The sequence below is a fragment of the Penicillium alfredii genome, assembly GCF_028826965.1.
Source record: "Penicillium alfredii strain IBT 34128 chromosome Unknown utg000001l_segment0_segment0, whole genome shotgun sequence".
NCBI classification, from domain to species: domain Eukaryota; kingdom Fungi; phylum Ascomycota; class Eurotiomycetes; order Eurotiales; family Aspergillaceae; genus Penicillium; species Penicillium alfredii.
Genome location: NW_026622698.1, coordinates 3127979 through 3146511, shown reverse-complemented (window position 1 = coordinate 3146511; position 18533 = coordinate 3127979). Strand labels below are relative to the sequence as shown.

The following is an 18533-nucleotide window of genomic DNA, read 5'->3' as shown; positions in this document are numbered from 1 at the left end:
AGATCGTGGAGGGATCATTGTCTTCTTTTCGCACAGCGCAGGTGTCGAGCAGACGAATCCGTTGACCTGCAGTGGTTCACAAAAAGGTAGGCACCGTTTTGGTCTGGTATTCGACGGTTGACGCGTTGCTGCACCGGCTCCTCGGTGATATTGATGTCATTGCCATTGGCTCGAGAACTTAGGTTTATATATATGTGTGTGATCGGGTAGCTAATTATACAAACAGCAAACTACCTGGGTTGACGCACCATTGGAGACTCAACCAAACAACTACAGAACCTTGGTCGGACAAGTCGAGCCCCGACTGTTTCGCAACGCCGCACGGGATACTGCACACGAGGAACGTGCTCGACATCACCCACTTTAGCCCGTCGCATCTGGCGGTGCCGCACTCGGCAGGACAGAATCATCGGGTTGCATTGTGAGGTCCAGAGAGCTCTTTGCTATGCCTTTCTTGGGACGTGAAAAGGGACGCAGTCCGCGATCTCGCAGATCCGACGATGAATTCGTTGTGTTCCTCCAGGGGGTAGGTGGACGACGATGCTTCCATGAGGGGATGACTGGACTAACATTGAACCATCCAGATCCCAGCTCACTGCCGCTGGCAAGAACTCAAGGACCTAGTGCGCCAGACAGCACAGCATATTCGACAGGCAGTAGTATATGATGACAACCACGGCTTCCCCACGGGATTGGGGCAGATCATTGTCAAAGATGAGGACGAAGCGTGGCGAACGTATCGTGGGTGCTTCCTCACTCACTTTTCATTTCTGGTTCGAGACTGACATCATCGCAGATCGATTATCCACCAATGGATGGGAGGGCCAGAGCCTGGTTGTCACGCTGGCTCGCACCAGTGCGCCCACCAAGCCCATTGCCGGGCCTACCAGAAGCCCACCGGCCATGATGCCTTCAGGGTACATGGCCGGGCACTCGACGCCTCCCCGAGTGCAGGGCAACATGGCTATGCCGCCATCACCGATCTCGCCCGAGTACGAAACTATCATTCTGCTTTCCTTGACCAAGCTAATTGTTTTCATTAGATCTGTCCACCCGGCCAGTCCCACATATGCGTACCCAGAGTACGGCCCGATGATGGGGGCAATGTCCATGCCACAGCAGTTCATGCCAATGATGCCAGATCCACTAGCCCAGCCGGTACAGTGCTTCTCGCCCTCGCCACTGATGCACTGCTCGGTGTACGATGGGACAAGCTGGAATATGCTCCCAAGCTACCCGGTATCACCGATGCATCCGCTGCACGAAGCGCGCGAAGATGATGACAGCCCCGACACGTCTCCACGCTACCATCCCCACAAGTCGCGGGCCAGCCACACAGACCCCAGCTCGCCGACATATTCACTAGTGTGGCGAACCGTCCGCATCCAGAACCTCCACACCGCCACGACGAGCGCCGACCTGAAGACACTGCTGCAAGGCGCCGGCAATGTCGAACAGTGCCAGATAGTCGGCACGTCGGACGCGCACTCACCGCAAGACCAGACACACGGGTCGGCAACCCTGCACAGCGCCGACGAGGCGCGGCGGGCCGTCAGCATGTTCAACAACATGACGTTTATGGGGTCGCGGATCCGGGTCAAGCTCGACGGTAGCGCGCATGCTGCACGCGGCGGCAGCTGGGATGGCAAGCTCGCTGCGCAGGCGGATGACCCAGACCCGCTGGATTTGTCTCTCAGCGACGAGCTGTCTGACTCTTCTGAGGAGCGATACACACCGGTCAAGAGGGTCGTCGACCCTTTTCAGCCGCTGGTCGTTGATGGGTCAGGGCTGGCGAACATGTCGGTAGATCTGTTGTCGACGTCGGCGCCGACATGATCTGCAGGGCGGGTGGTTAGTAGTTTTGAATTGGGGTACACATGAAAATGGATATGCATTTGTGTCTTTGTCTTGTAGGGGAAAAAGAAAAAAGGAATTGACCCCAGTACTCCCAGTGATACAACCTGGCATCGCAAGATGATCCAATATCTATTCCCAAGTGCCCACCAACTCCAGGGTGTCATACGTACTATCGCGGTCAACATCCAACCGCATCCCAGGAACCAGTTCCTTCAAAATCTCCTTATCTTTGCAATCCAACCTCCACTGTCTCTGCCTGCCCGTTCGAGCCCCTAACCCATCAAACAGCGCCCCCAGCAACAGAGCAATCAAGCGGGGGGCAAAAACAGGCTTCGCAGGGCATTCGAATGGCGTCACGCCGAACGGCATGAAAGCCTGTCTCTGAGCCGGAGTCAGATGGGTCCAGCGGTCCGGATTGAACGTCTTGCCATCGGCACCCCAGATCAGCGGCGAGAGATGGCAACTTTCGATGTCGGCTGCGAGGATATAGTCTTGTTGCTGGGCTGCAACGCCGAAGATATTAGGATGGGATTCGGACATGCGGTACGCACGCTTGATTCTGCGTGTGGGCGCATACAGCCGAAGCAATTCGGAGACGATATTCTGCACTGAGGCACTGGTGCACAGATGGGTGCCAGACTTGATGGGTTGCGGCATGTTGCTACCAGTCTGTCTCTCGCGGCCGGCAAGACCACCAGTACTCGCCGTTGGAGCCGGTGGAAACGGTGGAAACCGCGTGAACTGGTCCTGAGTGGGCACTCGCGCAAAATTAACGAGCGCAGCTCTCCATTCGCGGTGGCAAAGACCCGTCGTGAAGCGCAGCTCAAGGAACGCGCACAGGACGACGCGCCAGACTGTTTCAAACGATGGCAGGATCCAGTTCAGCGGGTTCTCTTTGCCACGCTCGCGAGGCTCGAACTCGCAGAGGGCATTTCGCAACAAAACATCATCCTCAAATCGAGGAACGGGCTGCTGTTTCTTTGATGCGATCCAGACGCGGTTGATTGAGTTTGCTAATTCAAGCAGATTCCAGTTCTTGATATCATCCTCGCCCATCTTCCAGTTGAAGATCGCCCATAGAACGACCCTTAGCGAGAGAGCCTGGACCAGACTCGTAAGATGGACGCGGATCTCTTCTGGAGGGCCCTCGCCATGGGCGAGCGTTGCTTCACTTCCAACATCGTCGATCTCGACGTTGAAGATCCCGTCGACGTTGAGACCAGGTTCAATCCATGTCCGCGCCGTGTCTCTGGTAAACTGGGCCATATCAACCCATTTCTGCGGTGAAAGATTGATCATGTTTTTCACTTTGCCCACAAACTTCTTGACGTAGACCGGGTTGGAACTGGTAAAGGCATTTTCAATGCCAAAGGCGATATTGAAATGCTGATTTGGCAGAGCCCTTGACTGGTGAGGATTCAACACATTCGGGTGGCCCTGCCACTGTAGCTTGCCGGCGATGAGGAGACGGCATTGGTCTGGGGCGACGATATGGCGAGTGGTCGTGCTATGGTGATGGGGTTGGGTGTAGAGGTACGCAGCGGCCCCGAGTATGATCAGGAAGGCGATGAGGACGAGCATGGTTTCTCCAGTAGCTCTTTTCTTGGGTGTGGGGTCCTTCAAATAGTTTCTCGCGAGAATAGAGAGGCAGATGAGGGTTATGAGGTTCTTGTATCAGCAGGTATGTCAATAAGAAGGCCATACAGGAGGGCTGTCAGAGTGCAAACCAAAAAAAAAAAAAAAGTTGTCAAAGAGTGCTGCAAGTTCAGTGTTTGCTCATTGTAGTCTGGGAAACTCAGGTTTGAAAATCACGACGATAATTGACCCAGAGACTGTTTGGTTGCTTGATGGTGATAGCTTCACAATAAACCGCATCTTATCGCGTTGCTGAAGGGCAGAGTGCTTAGAGGACTACTTAAAAGTTCTCAATCAGCTTAAGAGAATCATCAATTCATTCAAACTGTCATGGTGCCAATGCTCTTTTCATGTCTCATGCCCCGATCCCGTATCAAAGAAATCATCAAATGCCCAAACGCCATGATCATGAAAGCCAGAGAAAAGAAAAGAAAAAAAGGTGACCTGTGATGCTAGATCCGCAATATGGCTGTCGTAGGCCCTCATTTCGCATGGTTGATCAGCTCTACGTAGATATCATCAGGGATCTTCCGGACCAGAAGCACTGTCAATGCGATGATCTCCTTGGCGTCAAGAGGAGGGAAAGACCGAAGAATCTTGTTGGGACTAATCCAGAAGTTAGAAATATTCCAAAGGCAAACCATGGGGAAGCAACTTACCTCGGACTCTCGAAAATGATGTCCCGCATGCGGATGAGTTGGGCAACAATGCAGAGAATATTCAGGTGTGGCCCATATGCAAACAAGAAATCCCACAGATGTAAGACCTCTGGCAATGGGGGTGTGCAAGCACAGAGGGTCAAAACAGATGGGAACGCATACAGTTCCGCCTGCATCCCCTTAGAGAAGAGGTAAGCCGCAAGCTTGGGCTCCACGATCTCGAGGCAGCGGTCGACCAGGCGAAGGCCCTTGTGCACTCCATCCATAGTCCCACAAATGTAGCCAGGACATTCTCGGGTAACAAAATAGTGGAACAGGGCAAAGGCTTCGACCTCGCTACGGGCGGCATACAGGAAGGGCGCGCAGAGCACGTTCATTCCCTGGACGTAGATAGTCGAATCACCCGAAGAGCCCATGCTAGAGTCATCAGGGACAGATGGGTCTTCGGCAATTCTGGGAGGAGTGTTCACCAAAAGCTCCATCTCGCGTCTGCGGGACGAGGGTCGAGAACGCGACTTCGTTTTCGAGTCATGGAGCTTCCATGCCACGGCGTTAAGCAGCCGAATCAGACTGGCTTCGGTGACACGGCGTTTGAAGAGGGGGTCAGTAGCGAGGGTGCGGAAAGTGTCATTGCGGATTTTGGTGTATGCCGGGGAGCGGCCGCGGTGAACAAGAGCAAGGTAGTCGTCGGTAGGAAGAGGGGGAATATTCAGAAGAATGAGCCACAAATAGACGCGATACGAGGACTAGCATGATCCCAAAATGTTAGCGGCGTTGGCAAGCATCGTCACGAAATACTTACCATGCCATCTCCATCTGCGTCGACTCTGGTCGACAGGACAAGGTACTTCAGCTCCTGCAGGCCCTCACGCGTATTCCCATTCTGAGGCCCGTCGCGCAGAAGATTCTCCAGCACAGAGCGCTTCAATCCGATTCCAGAACCCGTCTTGCGCGCGGGGCGCCTTTGAGTTGGGGCGGGAGCTGTTGCTGTTGCCGCTGCCTCGCGAGTGGCAGCATCGCTGTTCGATCGCGCGCGGCGATGCGCCCGTGCCCGCACTGAAGCACCCACCGGCGCTGTTGGTGGTCCATTCTCAAGACCATCGGATGGAAGGGGAGGCTGGGTGTTGGCAATCAAGGCGCTCGAGGTCGTCAAGACTTGATGGGACTGGATCTTTCGTAGCGTCCGCATCGTTCGTGGGGATGGGGGCACCTCGGGGCCAGTGAGACCCCACGAAGGCTGAGGTTTGGCCATGGTTGTTGCTAACGATCAGGTCTGCATCTGTGGGTGACTGACAGACATCTTAGATAGGGCCAGGTGTAGAGGCGAGAATGTTGCACGCGCGGTGGCTGGTGTTAGTTTTCTGCCGTTGGAAAATGCGGAGCGCGCAAAGTCTCCGTTTCTTATAGATTTGGTTTCAACTATCGAGTCTCTATGACCTCTCCATGGATGCTTATTTCAATATCTTCGTCATAGTCATTCTTATACTATCGCACAAGCAAACAGCTAGATTCGTTGAATACTGTGACCCAGTTTTGGGAGCTGCGCCAACGGAAAAACCCAGACCCAAATCCCCATACGCCAATCCCATTGAATTTAGATAAATCAAGCCTGAGCTGCACCAGCATCCCGTTGTCCATTGTTCCCGTTTTCTCCTCCCACGACGCTGCGGACAAAGTCGTGGTACTGGAAGACCTCGCCCCTCTTGCCCATACCACCAGTCTTCGCACCCCGGCCTCCAAATGCCCGTCGCCCGGTGAACCCACTGAAAACCTCGTCAATCTGCTGCTCTGTCAAGGGCGTTTCTCCTTCCTCAGGGGCTGTATGTAGGAGAGCGTCTCGCAGTTCGGCCACTTCGATTTGGCCGTTGTCATCGTCATCGAAGGCGGCAAGCGCATTGAGCAATTCCTGGGACGATGACATGGGGGACATCAGCTGCGACAGGGTATTTAGGAAGGTCGGGAAATTGATCGTCTGAGCACCGCCAGAGAAGAATCGTGACACCGTCGACTGAGACGAATCTTGGCCTGGATGTAAATTTGAATTAATACCCTCGCTATCTTCAAGAGACTCCACCAAAGAAAGCTTACCCAAGTTCATCAACACATCGGCTACATCGTCTTTATTGACCATCCCGTCATTGTCCCGATCGAGGACCTGGAAGGCCTCTCGAATCTCTCTCACTTGGTTGGCCGGTAATTTTGCCGACGCGTCAGTGGTAGCACCCACAAAACCACTAAGCCTGCTTTTAAAAGTCGGCGACGATTGGGCTGGCGACTTCGCTCCTTTTGTGGGGGAAGGGGGAAGCTCTCTGGTAAAGTTGGGTTGGGGAACGGGGCCGGTCTTGGGAGAGATGGAGTCGTCTTCTTCCACAGTGTACGACTGATTGAGCTTGCTTGGCGACTGAAGTGGAGTATACCCTCTGCCAGGGAGCTCCCAGGTGTTGCTGGCCGCGCCGAGGGCGGGGAGTTTGGGGTGGACGGTCGGCGGAAGGGCGATGCCCTGGGCGAGCCAAAAGATAGTGGCGACGGCTTGAAGGTTGGATTGTTGGCCTGCATTGTCAGTAGTGATTACGAGACAACGATTGAAGGACATACCATGGTTGGTCGCAGGATGTCAGTCTCAAGCTTGCAGGAAGCGATGCTTATCGCAAGTAAACAATCGGGGCATAGTCGGCCCGAGGGCACGTGTTCTGATCTATAAACATGCAAATTGGACTTGTTCGACTTGCAGTTTGTTGTATGTGATGTGTCAATTTACGAGGGATTAGTCTGCTGTGTATCCATAATATCATATATCGATCACACCATCCTTTTGTGCATTTCTTCCATCTCCCCTCATGTCCCGGTAATCATCTTCAGGGCTGTTATCGCCTATCGTCCCCGCTGTGGAGATCTCCCTTTTTCCTAGCAGCCCCTGAACGATCGACTTGACCCTCGGTAATTGGTCTAGACGAAGCATTGACACCACCCGATCGAATGGGCTTGGGTTTTCTCTTCTCTGCAGAATTTGTGACAGTCTCGGACATGCACCTCGAGTCTCTCGCCTTACCCGGAGCCCTCGTTTCGACCAACTCCTCCGACGATGGCGACGACACTGCCGTATCGACCATCCAATGACTCCCTGTCCGCCTCCCACAACCCCAAGACCAATGGGCTCCCCCGCCTTTCGCCCGCAACCTCCTTCGTCGGCCGGTCACCGAGCACCTCGCACGCCTCCGGGCAACGGATATCCGCCGAGAATGCCGGCCTCAAGCCGCGCCGATGCAAGTCGCAGTACCCGCTCGACTCGCCGGAGCGCCATGTCGAATACATCCTGGTAGCTTCGTTCCATATCGACCGGGGCCCGATAATGGAGCACCAGTATCCTGCTCCGATCAGTGGCGACGAGAGCATGCTGGCGGAGCTGATGCTTCCGGATCAAACACATGTGCGGAGTCAAGACTGGACCATCTTTTTCTTGCATAAAGACACAAGCGGTGAGGACGATGACGAATCGACGGGTGGCAATAAGAAGAAAAAGCGCAAATCGCAGCGATATCACGGGAATGAAGAGGGTGCCCACATCCAGCACGAGAACATCGACGAAGCCTCCGACGATGAGGATGACAGCGAGGACGAAGAGGGTGGCGAGGGGCCTCCTCTGATGTATGTGCTGAACCTGGTGAATACGAAGCAGGATAACACGGTCCGACGGTATGCTCGCCCATATTTTATGAGCTTCGAGAAGCAGAAGGACTGACTTGAACAGAGGCGCGGTAGTCAAGGCCATGGCAATCTGTACGCGGCATTCGTTTCTCCATATATACAAGGTAAACTACTCACGCCTATTGATTTCTGGACATAGTCTGACAATCACAGCCATTACTGCTTTTGGCGCTGGAGGATTATTTTAAGTCGCCATTCCCCGAAACACTAGCATCCCTCTACGACGCCGTCAACAACATGGACCTCTCGTTGATGCCGAAGCTTTCCATACTGGAGCGCCATATCCTGCAATCCAGCAACACCAAGGAGATGTTTATTGAAAAGTTTGAGCAGATGATTCACCAGCGGGAGGACGAAGAGACCCAGAATGAGGATTATCCACCGTCGCCCAAGAAAGCCAGTCGATACGTTCTGCCGCGGGATACGCACGAGTTCGAGTCGAAAGTGGTCTACAACGACATTCCAATTCCAGTCAAAATCCCGACGGTAATCTGGCCAGAGACTGTGGGTGACTTCTCCCTCATCAAGCTCATCCAGACCTTTGCCGCGCCCCATGCCGCCTCCCCTCAAGCCTTCCCGGTTCACCCCCATTTGACTACCAGTGGTCCATTCACGCACCCCATCATTGTCCTGGTCAATGCTATTCTCACCCAAAAGCGAGTGGTCTTCCTTGGGCACAACCGTCCTTCTGGGGAGGTGGCCGAGGCAGTCCTCGCGGCCTGCGCGCTTGCATCTGGGGGCATCTTGCGCGGGTTTACGCGACACGCATTCCCCTATACCGATCTCACCAAGATCGACGATCTCCTCAAAGTGCCTGGGTTTATCGCTGGAGTGACAAATCCTACGTTTGCCAACCACCCGGAATGGTGGGATATTCTGTGCGATCTACCGACAGGCCGCATGAAAATTTCAAGTCATGTCGAACCAGCGCCGGTAACCGAAGGGCTTTTGTTTTTCCAGCAGCAGAGTTCACTTTTGCTAAACCACCCTTCTCAAGCCAACTCAGACCCGACTGGTGACAATCTCTTTATGGAAGATATCCTCCGCAGTATCAGCAATCGTCATGGGGAAAATGCAATCCGAGCCAAATGGCGCGCATACATTACCAAATTCACTCGCGTCGCCGCAGCCTTCGAAGAGACAGTTTACGGTGCTTCGAATCTCTACATAATCGGCCCCGGTGAGGAGCTGTCTCCAGATAGTCCGACTGGCCAGCAGGCCGATAGCTCAGACCCGACAACACTGCGCGGACACGGGTACGTATGGCCCGACGAAGCCGCCAAGCAACGCGAGCTCTCGGCGTCGGTATCACGAATCGAAGGCTGGCGCAACACACGGTCGTACTACTCGTACATCCAGGACATAGCAGCCATGTACTTCCCCGCGCGGCCGATCCAGCGCCCCGATTTGCACCACCACCATGACCGACTCCGGTCCCTGAAACTGTCCCACCCGGACGCTGCCGCCATCTACCTGGCGCTGTCGCACGCAGTCAAGGACTACGCAGGGATCTGCCAGCTGCTGACCGTGGCCCCAGAGAACCAGGCCGGGTTGTTCTATCTGAGCATGGGCTTGTTCCATCCCGACCAGGTCGTCCGCGAAGCCACCGTCGAGCTCCTGGACCGCATCGCCGCGCACCCGGCCGGGCGCCATTTCTGGTCGCACCTCGGCCGGTTCGCAAAACTGGGATACTTCCGCGTCAAGCGCGACCGCGACGCCGCCGCCCAGAGCCCCATCTCGGGCCCTGGGTCTCCCAACTCTTCCCCGCCCACGAGCACCACCCCTGGCGCGAGTTTCGGCGGCGAGCCTCAGAGTTTGGTTGGAGTTGCTCTTGGGGATGGTTTGTCGAGACGAAGCTGAGATATAATATTTTTGGTGGATGTGCTTTTTTCTGCTATTTTGCCAGGCATCTGGATCTGATCTTCCAAGGTCATCATTTCATTTCACTGACGAACGAGAAGTGTCCATGTCCTCTCCATCATGACTGTTTTTGCATCTTTGTCCATATACTGTCTATTTTTGCTTGGCCTGTTTCTCACTGTGGATATACTGGATCCTGTTTATACATATCGGCGTTTGAAACATATTGACATTTGACTTGGACATTTGAAGTGGGATTAGGCAGTCATAGTTGGTACAGACTTGATAGCAGTCAAATAAGGAGGCTAGGGGCCGACAGAGACTATGGAGTGTACACGATACCTTCGATCTCGACAGTAGTAGAAATATATGAACAGATAAAGCCAGGAATACTACATTCCATGGAAGGAATAGTTATAAAGCACAAGTAAAATTGCTCTATAGACAAGTGTATTGAATTACATACAGTAGATCAAGAAATGGCACGCTTTTCGTTTCATGACGCATGACCGTACCCGTAGGTATGAAATAACCCAAAAAAAAAAAAAAAAAAAAAAAAGAGAAGAAACCGAAACAGACAAAGAAACAGGCATGTAGTCGAGGTATCTAAAACAAAGAAAGGAAAAACGGGTCTATCCAAGGATATGTTCTCGCGCAATTATTAAAACAGCCCTGTGGCTGTAGCGCCGAGCACAAGCCCTATAATAGAGACAGCAACTCGGAAATCCGGGAAAGCAACACTCAAGGCTGCACGGGATGCGATGGTATTAGAGCCGACAGTGACGTTCGTGGAGACAAAGTCGTCACCACAGTGCTCGTTGACAGCCTTGGCAGAGGGCATATAAGTATTATCGAGGGGCTGGTTGTCGACCGCAGCCCAGTGCGCAAAGACACCCATGGTAGCCTGCAGACACTTGTTGCAGGTAGGTTTGGCCGACGAGCCGAGCGAGCTGCCCAGCGGCATAAAGTAGACATTATAGTCATCCTCGGCGGTGGAGTTGGTCACGGCGTCAACAAAGCAGTAGGCCTTGGTGGTGGGGCTGGTGAGGCAGGAGGCGTGGTAGAGAGGCTCGTAGGCGACCAGGGCGCGGTACGCGCCCTTGACAACCCCGTTTTTGGAGTGGTAGTCCGGCCCGCAGGTGTCGTCCTGGAGCAGCTGGGAGGCGATCGAAGACATGGCGGGGGCACATTCCGAGACGGTCTTGGAGCAGGCGGTGTCGAGGACGCGGGTGGTGGAGGCGGCCGAGCTCAGGGAGTGGAAGAACGAGTTGGAGTTTTCCAGCAGCAGCGAGAGAGGATGGCAGTTGGTGATGGTGGGGTCATTGAGGAACTTGTTGAAGAACTTGGTGCAGCTGGCGTTGGCGAAGTTCGACGCCAGACTGTCAAAGGGTGTCGGCATGGACGGGGAGTCGTCCATGCTGGCATTGGCGATGCGCCGGTGCAGAATTGGGAGCTCATGTCCATCCTGGAATTCTGTGGCATGCTGTTCTTCAGAGATCGTGGGTGATGGAGCCGATCGCTCGTGAAGATCTGCGATGATCCCTCCACTTGGGTCAGGAGCCGAGCGCGGGCCATCTCCATCCTGACCTGGTCTATCCACGGCAGATTGGTCCAGGGCGGAAACGGGAGCCAGACAGAGTATTAAGAAGAACAGAAGTAGGCCATGATAGAATCGGGGACTTTTGTGTTGCCGACGCGAGCGTGGCAGGGTTGTGGAAGACAACGAAGGACGGGTGTGTCGAGTGCCAATGGCATCCATTATGAACGAATGAAGCAATTATTGGGAATAATCAGATGGTAACAACCAAGGTAACAAGAAGAATTAAAATAAAATAAAAGAGTGACGAAGACGCAGAGGTCTGGGGTCAAGACAGACAAGAGACATGAGAAGCAAAAGGAAAGAAACAATTGCGAAGACAAGAAGAAAAAGAAGAATCTTGGGGCCGCATAGAATAAGCAAGCCACAAAGGATGACCTACCTATGTCCTACGCAGATAACGCCCTAAGCGTGTCGCAAATGAGATGCGCCTCAGAACTAGAAGCCGGTGGAGCAGGTTCAGGGGAGAACGGCTGGGGCCAATTTCCAGCCAGCTAAGAGTCCAGACCAGTCGATGTTGCATCCTTTGCTTTTCTTTGTCTTCTTTTCTTCTGCCCTTTTCTGCGCTTTTTTGCTCTCTTTTTTCTTTGTTTGGTTGACGGTTGACTATCAAACCGTGCGAGTTCACCTTGGACCCTGGATTGTATGACTCCTCGAGGGAACACGGCAGTAAACCAGACCAGACCACAGTACACAGGCAATTGAGCAGAGAGAAAGGCTGCAGATCGGGCTGTCAGTTGGGCGAAGCAAGGTGCCCATCGTAATTTCAGTCTGCATCGTGATTGGCACATTGCTGGGCATGTATGTACGTCTACAATGTTATGATGATCAAGTACTTTTTATCATTTCATCGTATATAGAATAAAGAAAGAAAAAGGAGTAAACAGGAATAGAATCATATCATTGAATATCCTGGGCATAGCATGATAGTAGTATCTCCGTGTATGTCAACGGGATTCGATGGAACTCGATGGAAATTAGGTAAGACTTCGGCTGTGCCCCTCCACCAGCGACATCTGCCTCCCCAGGATCTCTCCATTCCGAGCTGATCTTTGATTGTATAATTATCCATCCCATCTAGTTCTCGGCCATGACAGAATCCCTCGTGCCCGAGACCCGGGTACTAGCGGTGGCCAGCCATGTAAGCAACCCTTGCGAATCGCAATATGAACATGCGCTGACTCAAACCAGGTGGTCTATGGGTATGTCTATGTCTATGTCTCCCTCGAAGATATCAATATCGTGAAGGTGGCCACTGACAATCAACCAGCCATGTGGGAAACACCATGGCCACTTTTGTCATGCAGTCGCTGGGCTGCGAGGTGGCCGCGCTGAATACCGTCCACTTCAGTATGTTGAGGCCATACGTTGAGATCTCCCATCAGGCTCTTGCTCGTCACTGACCACGTCTAGGTAATCACACGGGCTATCGCCAATTCAAGGGCACGCGGGCCACCGCGCAGGAGATCACTGATCTCTATCAAGGCCTGGCGCAGAGCCACCTCACCGATTTCGATGTCATGCTGTCTGGCTATGCGCCAAGTGCCGCCGCAGTCAAGGCCGTCGGTGCCATTGGGATTGACCTGCAGCAGAAGGCTGCTTCGAAGCCCGGGTCGTTCTTCTGGGGTGAGTAGCAGCCTCAATCGACGTCCATCCGGAAACTGATCACCGGGCATAGTGCTGGACCCCGTCATGGGCGACCAGGGCCGGCTATATGTGAACGATGACGTGGTTCCGGCCTATAAACAAATGATCCAGCATGCGGATCTGATTCTTCCCAACCAGTTCGAAGCCGAGTGAGTCACTGCCACAGATCACCCACATCATCCAGAAGCAACCCGACCTGACCGGAGACATCCAGAGTGTTGTCCGGCATCAAAATCACCTCCCTGGCCACGCTCGCCGAGGCCATCACTGCCATCCACCGCATCTACTCCGTGCCGCACGTTATCATCACCTCAGTGCAGCTCTTCAAGCTCTCACAGTCCGGCACGACCCCCAGCCCGCCTGCGAACTTCCTAACGGTGATCGGGTCGACGACGCGGTCCGACGGCTCCCCCCGACTCTTCCGCATCGACGTACCAGCCCTGGACTGCTTCTTCAGCGGGACGGGCGACATGTTCGCCGCACTGACCGTCGCGCGACTCCGCGAGGCTGTCGCCGCCGCCGGCCAAGACCTGTCCACCACCCGCTCGTGGGTGTCCCCCGACAGTGTGCCGGCCACGGACCTCCCGCTCGCGCGCGCGGCCGTCAAGGTCCTGGCGAGCATGCACAGCGTCCTCGAGCGGACACTCGAGGCCCGTGATGCCGAGCTGGCGACTGCCCCCGCGCAAAACGGGGATGTTGGTGCGGACGAGCCGCAGAAGCGCGAGCATCTGCGCCGCACCAAGGCCGCCGAGGTCCGGCTGGTCCAGAACGCGCGGTTCTTGCGAGACCCGCAGATCCAGTTCGCCGTGCAGGAATGGTGGAAGGACGATCTCCCGGCGGAGCTGCAATAGTGTCTTGTTGGTGTCGTGTGAGGGATGATAGAGGACCCGATTGGATCATAGATCGGATGAGACCTTGGATTGTACATAGATGAAAAAGAAAGCACGGTCAAGAAACGTCAATCATCGCATTTTATTTTTACTTGATTATCTTCCCATCACCATGTATCATGTACCTCCTGGTATGAAGGCTTCCATTCCAAAACACCCCGTTCATCGATCGACTCCAAAACCGGTCCCAAAATCATGGCCAACTTCACGCACCAGTGCTGCCGAATCCGCCTCCACCGCGGACACTCTCCTCGAGTTCCTCGACGACCGTCACTTCGGGGGTGTAAATCTGCGGGGGACAGCATGGTCAGAATGGCACAAACGAGTCTGGGAAAAAGCAGACTCACTCTCTCCAGAACCAGCTGGGCAATCCGGTCACCCTCCTTGACTGCAGTGCACAACATCAGCAATTGGGGTCTTCAGAAAGTAGTTATACCAATCAATAATATCACATACCCGGGAAATCCACATCCGAATGGTTGAACAACAGCACCTTGACCTCGCCACGGTAGTCAGCATCGATGACACCGGCGCCGGTGTCAATAAAGTGCTTTGCGGCGAGACCACTGCGTGGAGCAATGCGGCCATCTAGAATCGTATACAATTAGCTCCTGGTTCAATTGACAATGCCAGACAACACTCCTCCATTGCAAGACAATCCTTCGCCAACACAAGTATCACAACCATCACCTCTCAAGAATCTTACATACAGGTACCCTCCGGCACAGCAATGGCAATGCCCGAGTCAACCAAGGCCTTCCCCTTGGCCGGGATAACCGTCTCCTTGGCGCTGTACACATCGTACCCCGCGGCAAAGGCGGAGCCCCGCGTCGGCGCACGGGCCGAGTCGACGAGCTTCTTGACAAACAGCGGCGGCAGCGGCTGCTGGATCGAGGTAACAGCGGGCCCCGTGGAGGCAGTCATGGCAGCGGCGTCGGTCTTGGTGCGTTTTGCGAGCGGCGAGGTGGGCAGGGAGGGGGGTTCGCGGGTGGTAGGCTGGTGAGAGTCGGGGTGAGGCGGGGTGGTCTCCTTGGTCATGGTATGGTCCAGGAATTGATCGGGAAAAAAGAAAAAAAGGGTCAAATGAAAGTGCTGAGTGGGGAGTAGGGAAGTGGGAATTCCACAATTAAGTGATCAATTAGAGCTTCCCCCTTCGAGAATTGCGGTGAGTTGAGCCCTTGCGACGTATCTCTCTCTCTTTTTCTGCGCGTTTCACCGCTGCCACGCGCATCGCGTCTTGTTTGTTCTGTTTGTTCTATATGTTTGCGCTGTTTGTCTGTTTGGCTCTCCCCGCCCCGAGGGCCCGTGGGCCGAGGTTCCCCGGTTGCCCCAGGTTGACTCGGCTACTTTATATTCCAACGTTCAACCTCCAAGTATTGGTGGGTGGAATATCTCTCTCTGGGTCCAATTGCAATTATGGCGGGAGCTGTGCGCCAACCAATAGATATTCCCTCGCTCGAGCGGTATATTGACCAGAATGTCCCTGCACTCAAGACTCCGCTGGACGTGAAACAGGTGAGTGACCGGATCTAAATCGTTCGACCAGACTCCAAATGAATACTCACAGATCTATAGTTCGGCTTTGGCCAGTCCAACCCAACATATCAACTTACCTCTGCCGATGGCAAGAAATTTGTCCTTCGCAAGAAACCCCCCGGCAAGTTGCTGTCGAAGACAGCACACAAGGTGGAGCGGGAGTATAAGATCATCCGTGCTCTTGGAGAGACCGATGTACCGGTACCTCAGGCCCACTGTCTCTGTGAGGACAGCAGTGTGATTGGCACGCCCTTTTACATTATGGAGTTTCTGGATGGACGGCACTTCACTGACCCGTCGATGCCCGGGGTCAGCGCAGAGGAGAGGACTGCCCTGTAAGAGACTATTTCCCATACACTTCCACCGGGAATATCAAGCTAATCCCGGTGGTTCATGCTCCAGATGGAAGGATGCAGTGCAGACACTCGCCAAGTTCCACCGGGTGGTCCCCAAGTCCGTGGGACTAGAGACGTTTGGCAAACCAACAGGATTCTACGACCGACAAATCGCAACATTTACAGCAGTATCAAAGGCACAGTCGCAGGTAGTAGACGCAGACACCAAGGAGCCAGTGGGCGAACTGCCACATTTTGGGGATATGGTACAGTTCTTCTCCCAGAAGACGACACAACCCCGCGACCGCGGCACGCTAGTGCACGGCGACTACAAAATCGACAACATGATCTTCCACCGGACGGAGCCACGGGTGATCGGGATTCTGGACTGGGAGATGGCGACGGTGGGCCACCCCCTCTCGGACTTTTGCAACCTCACCAGCCCCTACACAATGGACGGCGGCGACCACCAGGTCGAGCAATTCCAGCCCGGCCGGGTGCCAGGGCTGCCGGCGCGCGACGACTGCATTCGCTGGTACCGCGAGGTCGCCAGCTGGGATCCCGCCGAGGATATCCTCTGGGGCGATGCGTTCTTTGCGTTCCGGGGCTCCGTCATTATGCAGGGAATTGCGGCGCGCTTTGCTGGTCGGCAGGCGAGTAGTGTGCGGGCGGAGGATTATGCGAAGCGCGCCAAGCCGTTTGCCTTGGGGGCATGGGAGCGAGTACAGCAGGTACAGCGGTTGGGGAAGAGCAAGTTGTGAGTTGGGACAAGAGTGTATATATCACCATCATTATATTCATGGGGTTATCTACTACTTCTGTCTTACAATCCTTCTCCTGTATGTGAGAACCCATAAATCTTAGCGGGGCACCAACTAACCACCCACTCGTGGCAGATGTTTAGGTTTACGCACCAACATAAACATCATAATGGGGCCACGGATATCTCGGATGACCATAGAGACCTACGTAGTCTGCCCCCTATCCCACTAGGTGGTGGTCTGAGCGCGTCAGCACTTGACCCTATATGGATAAATCGAGTTAAAAGGATGGCAGCTAATTGTCTAGTTTATTTATTTATTTTTCTCATTTTCCTTGATTTCATATCTTAAATTATGGCCCAGTGACTGACGTGGTGTGCCCTGCGGCTCTACGTAAAGTGAGGCTGAGGGGTGAAGAACCCACTTTGGCTGTTTTTGGGGATTTGTGCGGCGCGGGCCGCGTATTGCGCCAATTAATATTCTATGATTCTTATTAATATTTATATAATACCTGGGTATATTAGTGTAGTACTAATATATTCTCCTATTCTGCCTCGGCATCTCAAAAGAAGAGGAAGCAGAAAAAAAAAAAAAAAAAGGGCAAGTCTATCCCGACCACAAACCATTCTATGAACCCACGAAGACATAAATTCTCTGATGAAACGTGGGCCGACTTCCGTGCCGCAGACCAGACACCGACCGCGTTGGCAACGCAGCCGGGAGACACTTGGCGATCCTTCGGGGCTGACGGGTCGAGGCTCCCTGAGGCAAAAGCCCCTGCGAAGGAGAAATCCTTCATTAGACCAACACCCAGAGAATAAAAGAGAGTAAGAATACTACTAATACTACTACTACTAATAATCATAAAACTACAAAGTCAGAATCAAAAGAAATGAAGAAATCATCCAACCCAACCCAACCCAACCCGTCTCGCCAGGAGAAATACTCCCCTCAAACCGTGTGGGCCGCGAGTCGTGCAGGTTCCCCTTCCCGGGTTGAAGGAGTGGAGAAGACGTGCGACTCGCAGGCTGATGACTCCGAGTGGAGAAGGGGGAAAAGCGGTGGAAAGTGTGCGACCGGGTTCAAATCCTCCGATGACCATCCTGGATGTTTGTGATGGTGGATGGGTGATGGATATTGGTCTCGTATACAGGAATCGACGATCAGTCATAACACTAGTTGACTAGAATCGCAATCAGAATTTGATAATATATGATAATATATGATAATATCATGATCATGATTATCCTGCTCATAATCTCCATGGATACGACTATGAATCCTCCATGAATCGCTGGAGCCTCGGGCCCACCTCCCAGAGCCTCATCCTCCCCGAGCCCTCGTGGATTCACAACGCTGTCTCTCTCTCCTTTCTTCCTTTCCCTTTCGTCTTTTTTTTCTCTTCTTTTTTTTTTTCCTTTTTCTTTCTTTCCCTTTTTTTCTCTTTTTCGTTCGGGCTCCCCTCCCTTGTTTCTTTCCCCTTCCCCCGATCTCTCCCCCTCTCCCCTCTCTCTGCCCCCCTGAGCCGTGGACCCTCGGACCTCCCAAGCCCTGAAATTCTTCCGTGCTCCACTGCTTTGGGTTGATCCATTCCCCAAAGACTGTGTGTGTGTGGTCTGGTTGCGGGTTTCCCTTCTGCTGGGCAACGAAATTTGGATCCTTCCGATCCACTAAATTCCCCCGGTTGCCCATGGCGCTGCTTTTAAACTGTCACTGTTGAGCCTCAACTCGGGCCATCTGCATTCCATCGTGGTAAGTCCTTTGCAAACCCCACCGGGTCAAGTAGAATGCAGAATGCACAGCAACACATTCACCCACAAGAAAACAAGTGTGTGGGAATATTTTCTTTTTGTTTCGGGACCTTGTGTTCTGCGGGGAATCCGAGGTAGCGTGGCGGGGAAGTTTCGTCTTTTTCACGGATAGTCCTCGGCCTTAGGAATAAGCCTACATCGTGATGGTTCTTGTTCGATGGTTCTATGTGGATGTGTTTGACTGATGTTGCTTGCGTCTGCAACTTGGCCACGACTGAGACATGTCCGAATATCGCTGAC

The 18533-nt window shown here is 53.6% G+C and overlaps 9 protein-coding genes across 9 annotated transcripts; 4 read left to right on the top strand and 5 right to left on the bottom strand.

The window, feature by feature from the left end:
• Positions 1-445: 445 nt before the first annotated feature.
• On the top strand, positions 446-1836 carry NUU61_001214 (RNA-binding protein; the record flags this gene model as incomplete). The annotated part of the gene is made up of 3 exons (XM_056651796.1): positions 446-526; positions 585-741; positions 797-1836. The coding sequence occupies 3 exons, from the start codon at positions 446-448 to the stop codon at positions 1834-1836; spliced, it is 1278 nt and encodes a 425-aa protein (XP_056516646.1).
• A 150-nt stretch (positions 1837-1986) lies between these two features.
• NUU61_001213 (Cytochrome P450) lies at positions 1987-3438 on the bottom strand (the record flags this gene model as incomplete). Its single annotated transcript, XM_056651795.1, has 1 exon — positions 1987-3438. The coding sequence occupies one exon, from the start codon at positions 3436-3438 to the stop codon at positions 1987-1989; it is 1452 nt and encodes a 483-aa protein (XP_056516645.1).
• Positions 3439-3974: 536 nt separating this feature from the next.
• NUU61_001212 (TBC domain-containing protein) lies at positions 3975-5403 on the bottom strand (the record flags this gene model as incomplete). Its single annotated transcript, XM_056651794.1, has 3 exons — positions 3975-4098; positions 4152-4897; positions 4954-5403. The coding sequence occupies 3 exons, from the start codon at positions 5401-5403 to the stop codon at positions 3975-3977; spliced, it is 1320 nt and encodes a 439-aa protein (XP_056516644.1).
• A 351-nt stretch (positions 5404-5754) lies between these two features.
• Positions 5755-6744, bottom strand: NUU61_001211 (uncharacterized protein; the record flags this gene model as incomplete). The annotated part of the gene is made up of 1 exon (XM_056651793.1): positions 5755-6744. One exon carries the CDS (start codon positions 6742-6744, stop codon positions 5755-5757), a length of 990 nt encoding a protein of 329 aa, XP_056516643.1.
• A 489-nt stretch (positions 6745-7233) lies between these two features.
• On the top strand, positions 7234-9716 carry NUU61_001210 (AFI1/MesA family protein; the record flags this gene model as incomplete). The annotated part of the gene is made up of 3 exons (XM_056651792.1): positions 7234-7844; positions 7900-7960; positions 8010-9716. The coding sequence occupies 3 exons, from the start codon at positions 7234-7236 to the stop codon at positions 9714-9716; spliced, it is 2379 nt and encodes a 792-aa protein (XP_056516642.1).
• A 661-nt stretch (positions 9717-10377) lies between these two features.
• Positions 10378-11475, bottom strand: NUU61_001209 (uncharacterized protein; the record flags this gene model as incomplete). The annotated part of the gene is made up of 1 exon (XM_056651791.1): positions 10378-11475. The coding sequence occupies one exon, from the start codon at positions 11473-11475 to the stop codon at positions 10378-10380; it is 1098 nt and encodes a 365-aa protein (XP_056516641.1).
• A 928-nt stretch (positions 11476-12403) lies between these two features.
• On the top strand, positions 12404-13811 carry NUU61_001208 (pyridoxal kinase; the record flags this gene model as incomplete). The annotated part of the gene is made up of 6 exons (XM_056651790.1): positions 12404-12454; positions 12505-12515; positions 12584-12663; positions 12727-12939; positions 12992-13109; positions 13175-13811. The coding sequence occupies 6 exons, from the start codon at positions 12404-12406 to the stop codon at positions 13809-13811; spliced, it is 1110 nt and encodes a 369-aa protein (XP_056516640.1).
• Positions 13812-14055: 244 nt separating this feature from the next.
• Positions 14056-14888, bottom strand: NUU61_001207 (uncharacterized protein; the record flags this gene model as incomplete). The annotated part of the gene is made up of 2 exons (XM_056651789.1): positions 14056-14139; positions 14751-14888. The coding sequence occupies 2 exons, from the start codon at positions 14886-14888 to the stop codon at positions 14056-14058; spliced, it is 222 nt and encodes a 73-aa protein (XP_056516639.1).
• Positions 14889-15266: 378 nt separating this feature from the next.
• NUU61_001206 (phosphotransferase family protein) lies at positions 15267-16482 on the top strand (the record flags this gene model as incomplete). Its single annotated transcript, XM_056651788.1, has 3 exons — positions 15267-15365; positions 15426-15721; positions 15789-16482. 3 exons carry the CDS (start codon positions 15267-15269, stop codon positions 16480-16482), a joined length of 1089 nt encoding a protein of 362 aa, XP_056516638.1.
• Positions 16483-18533: the final 2051 nt, after the last annotated feature.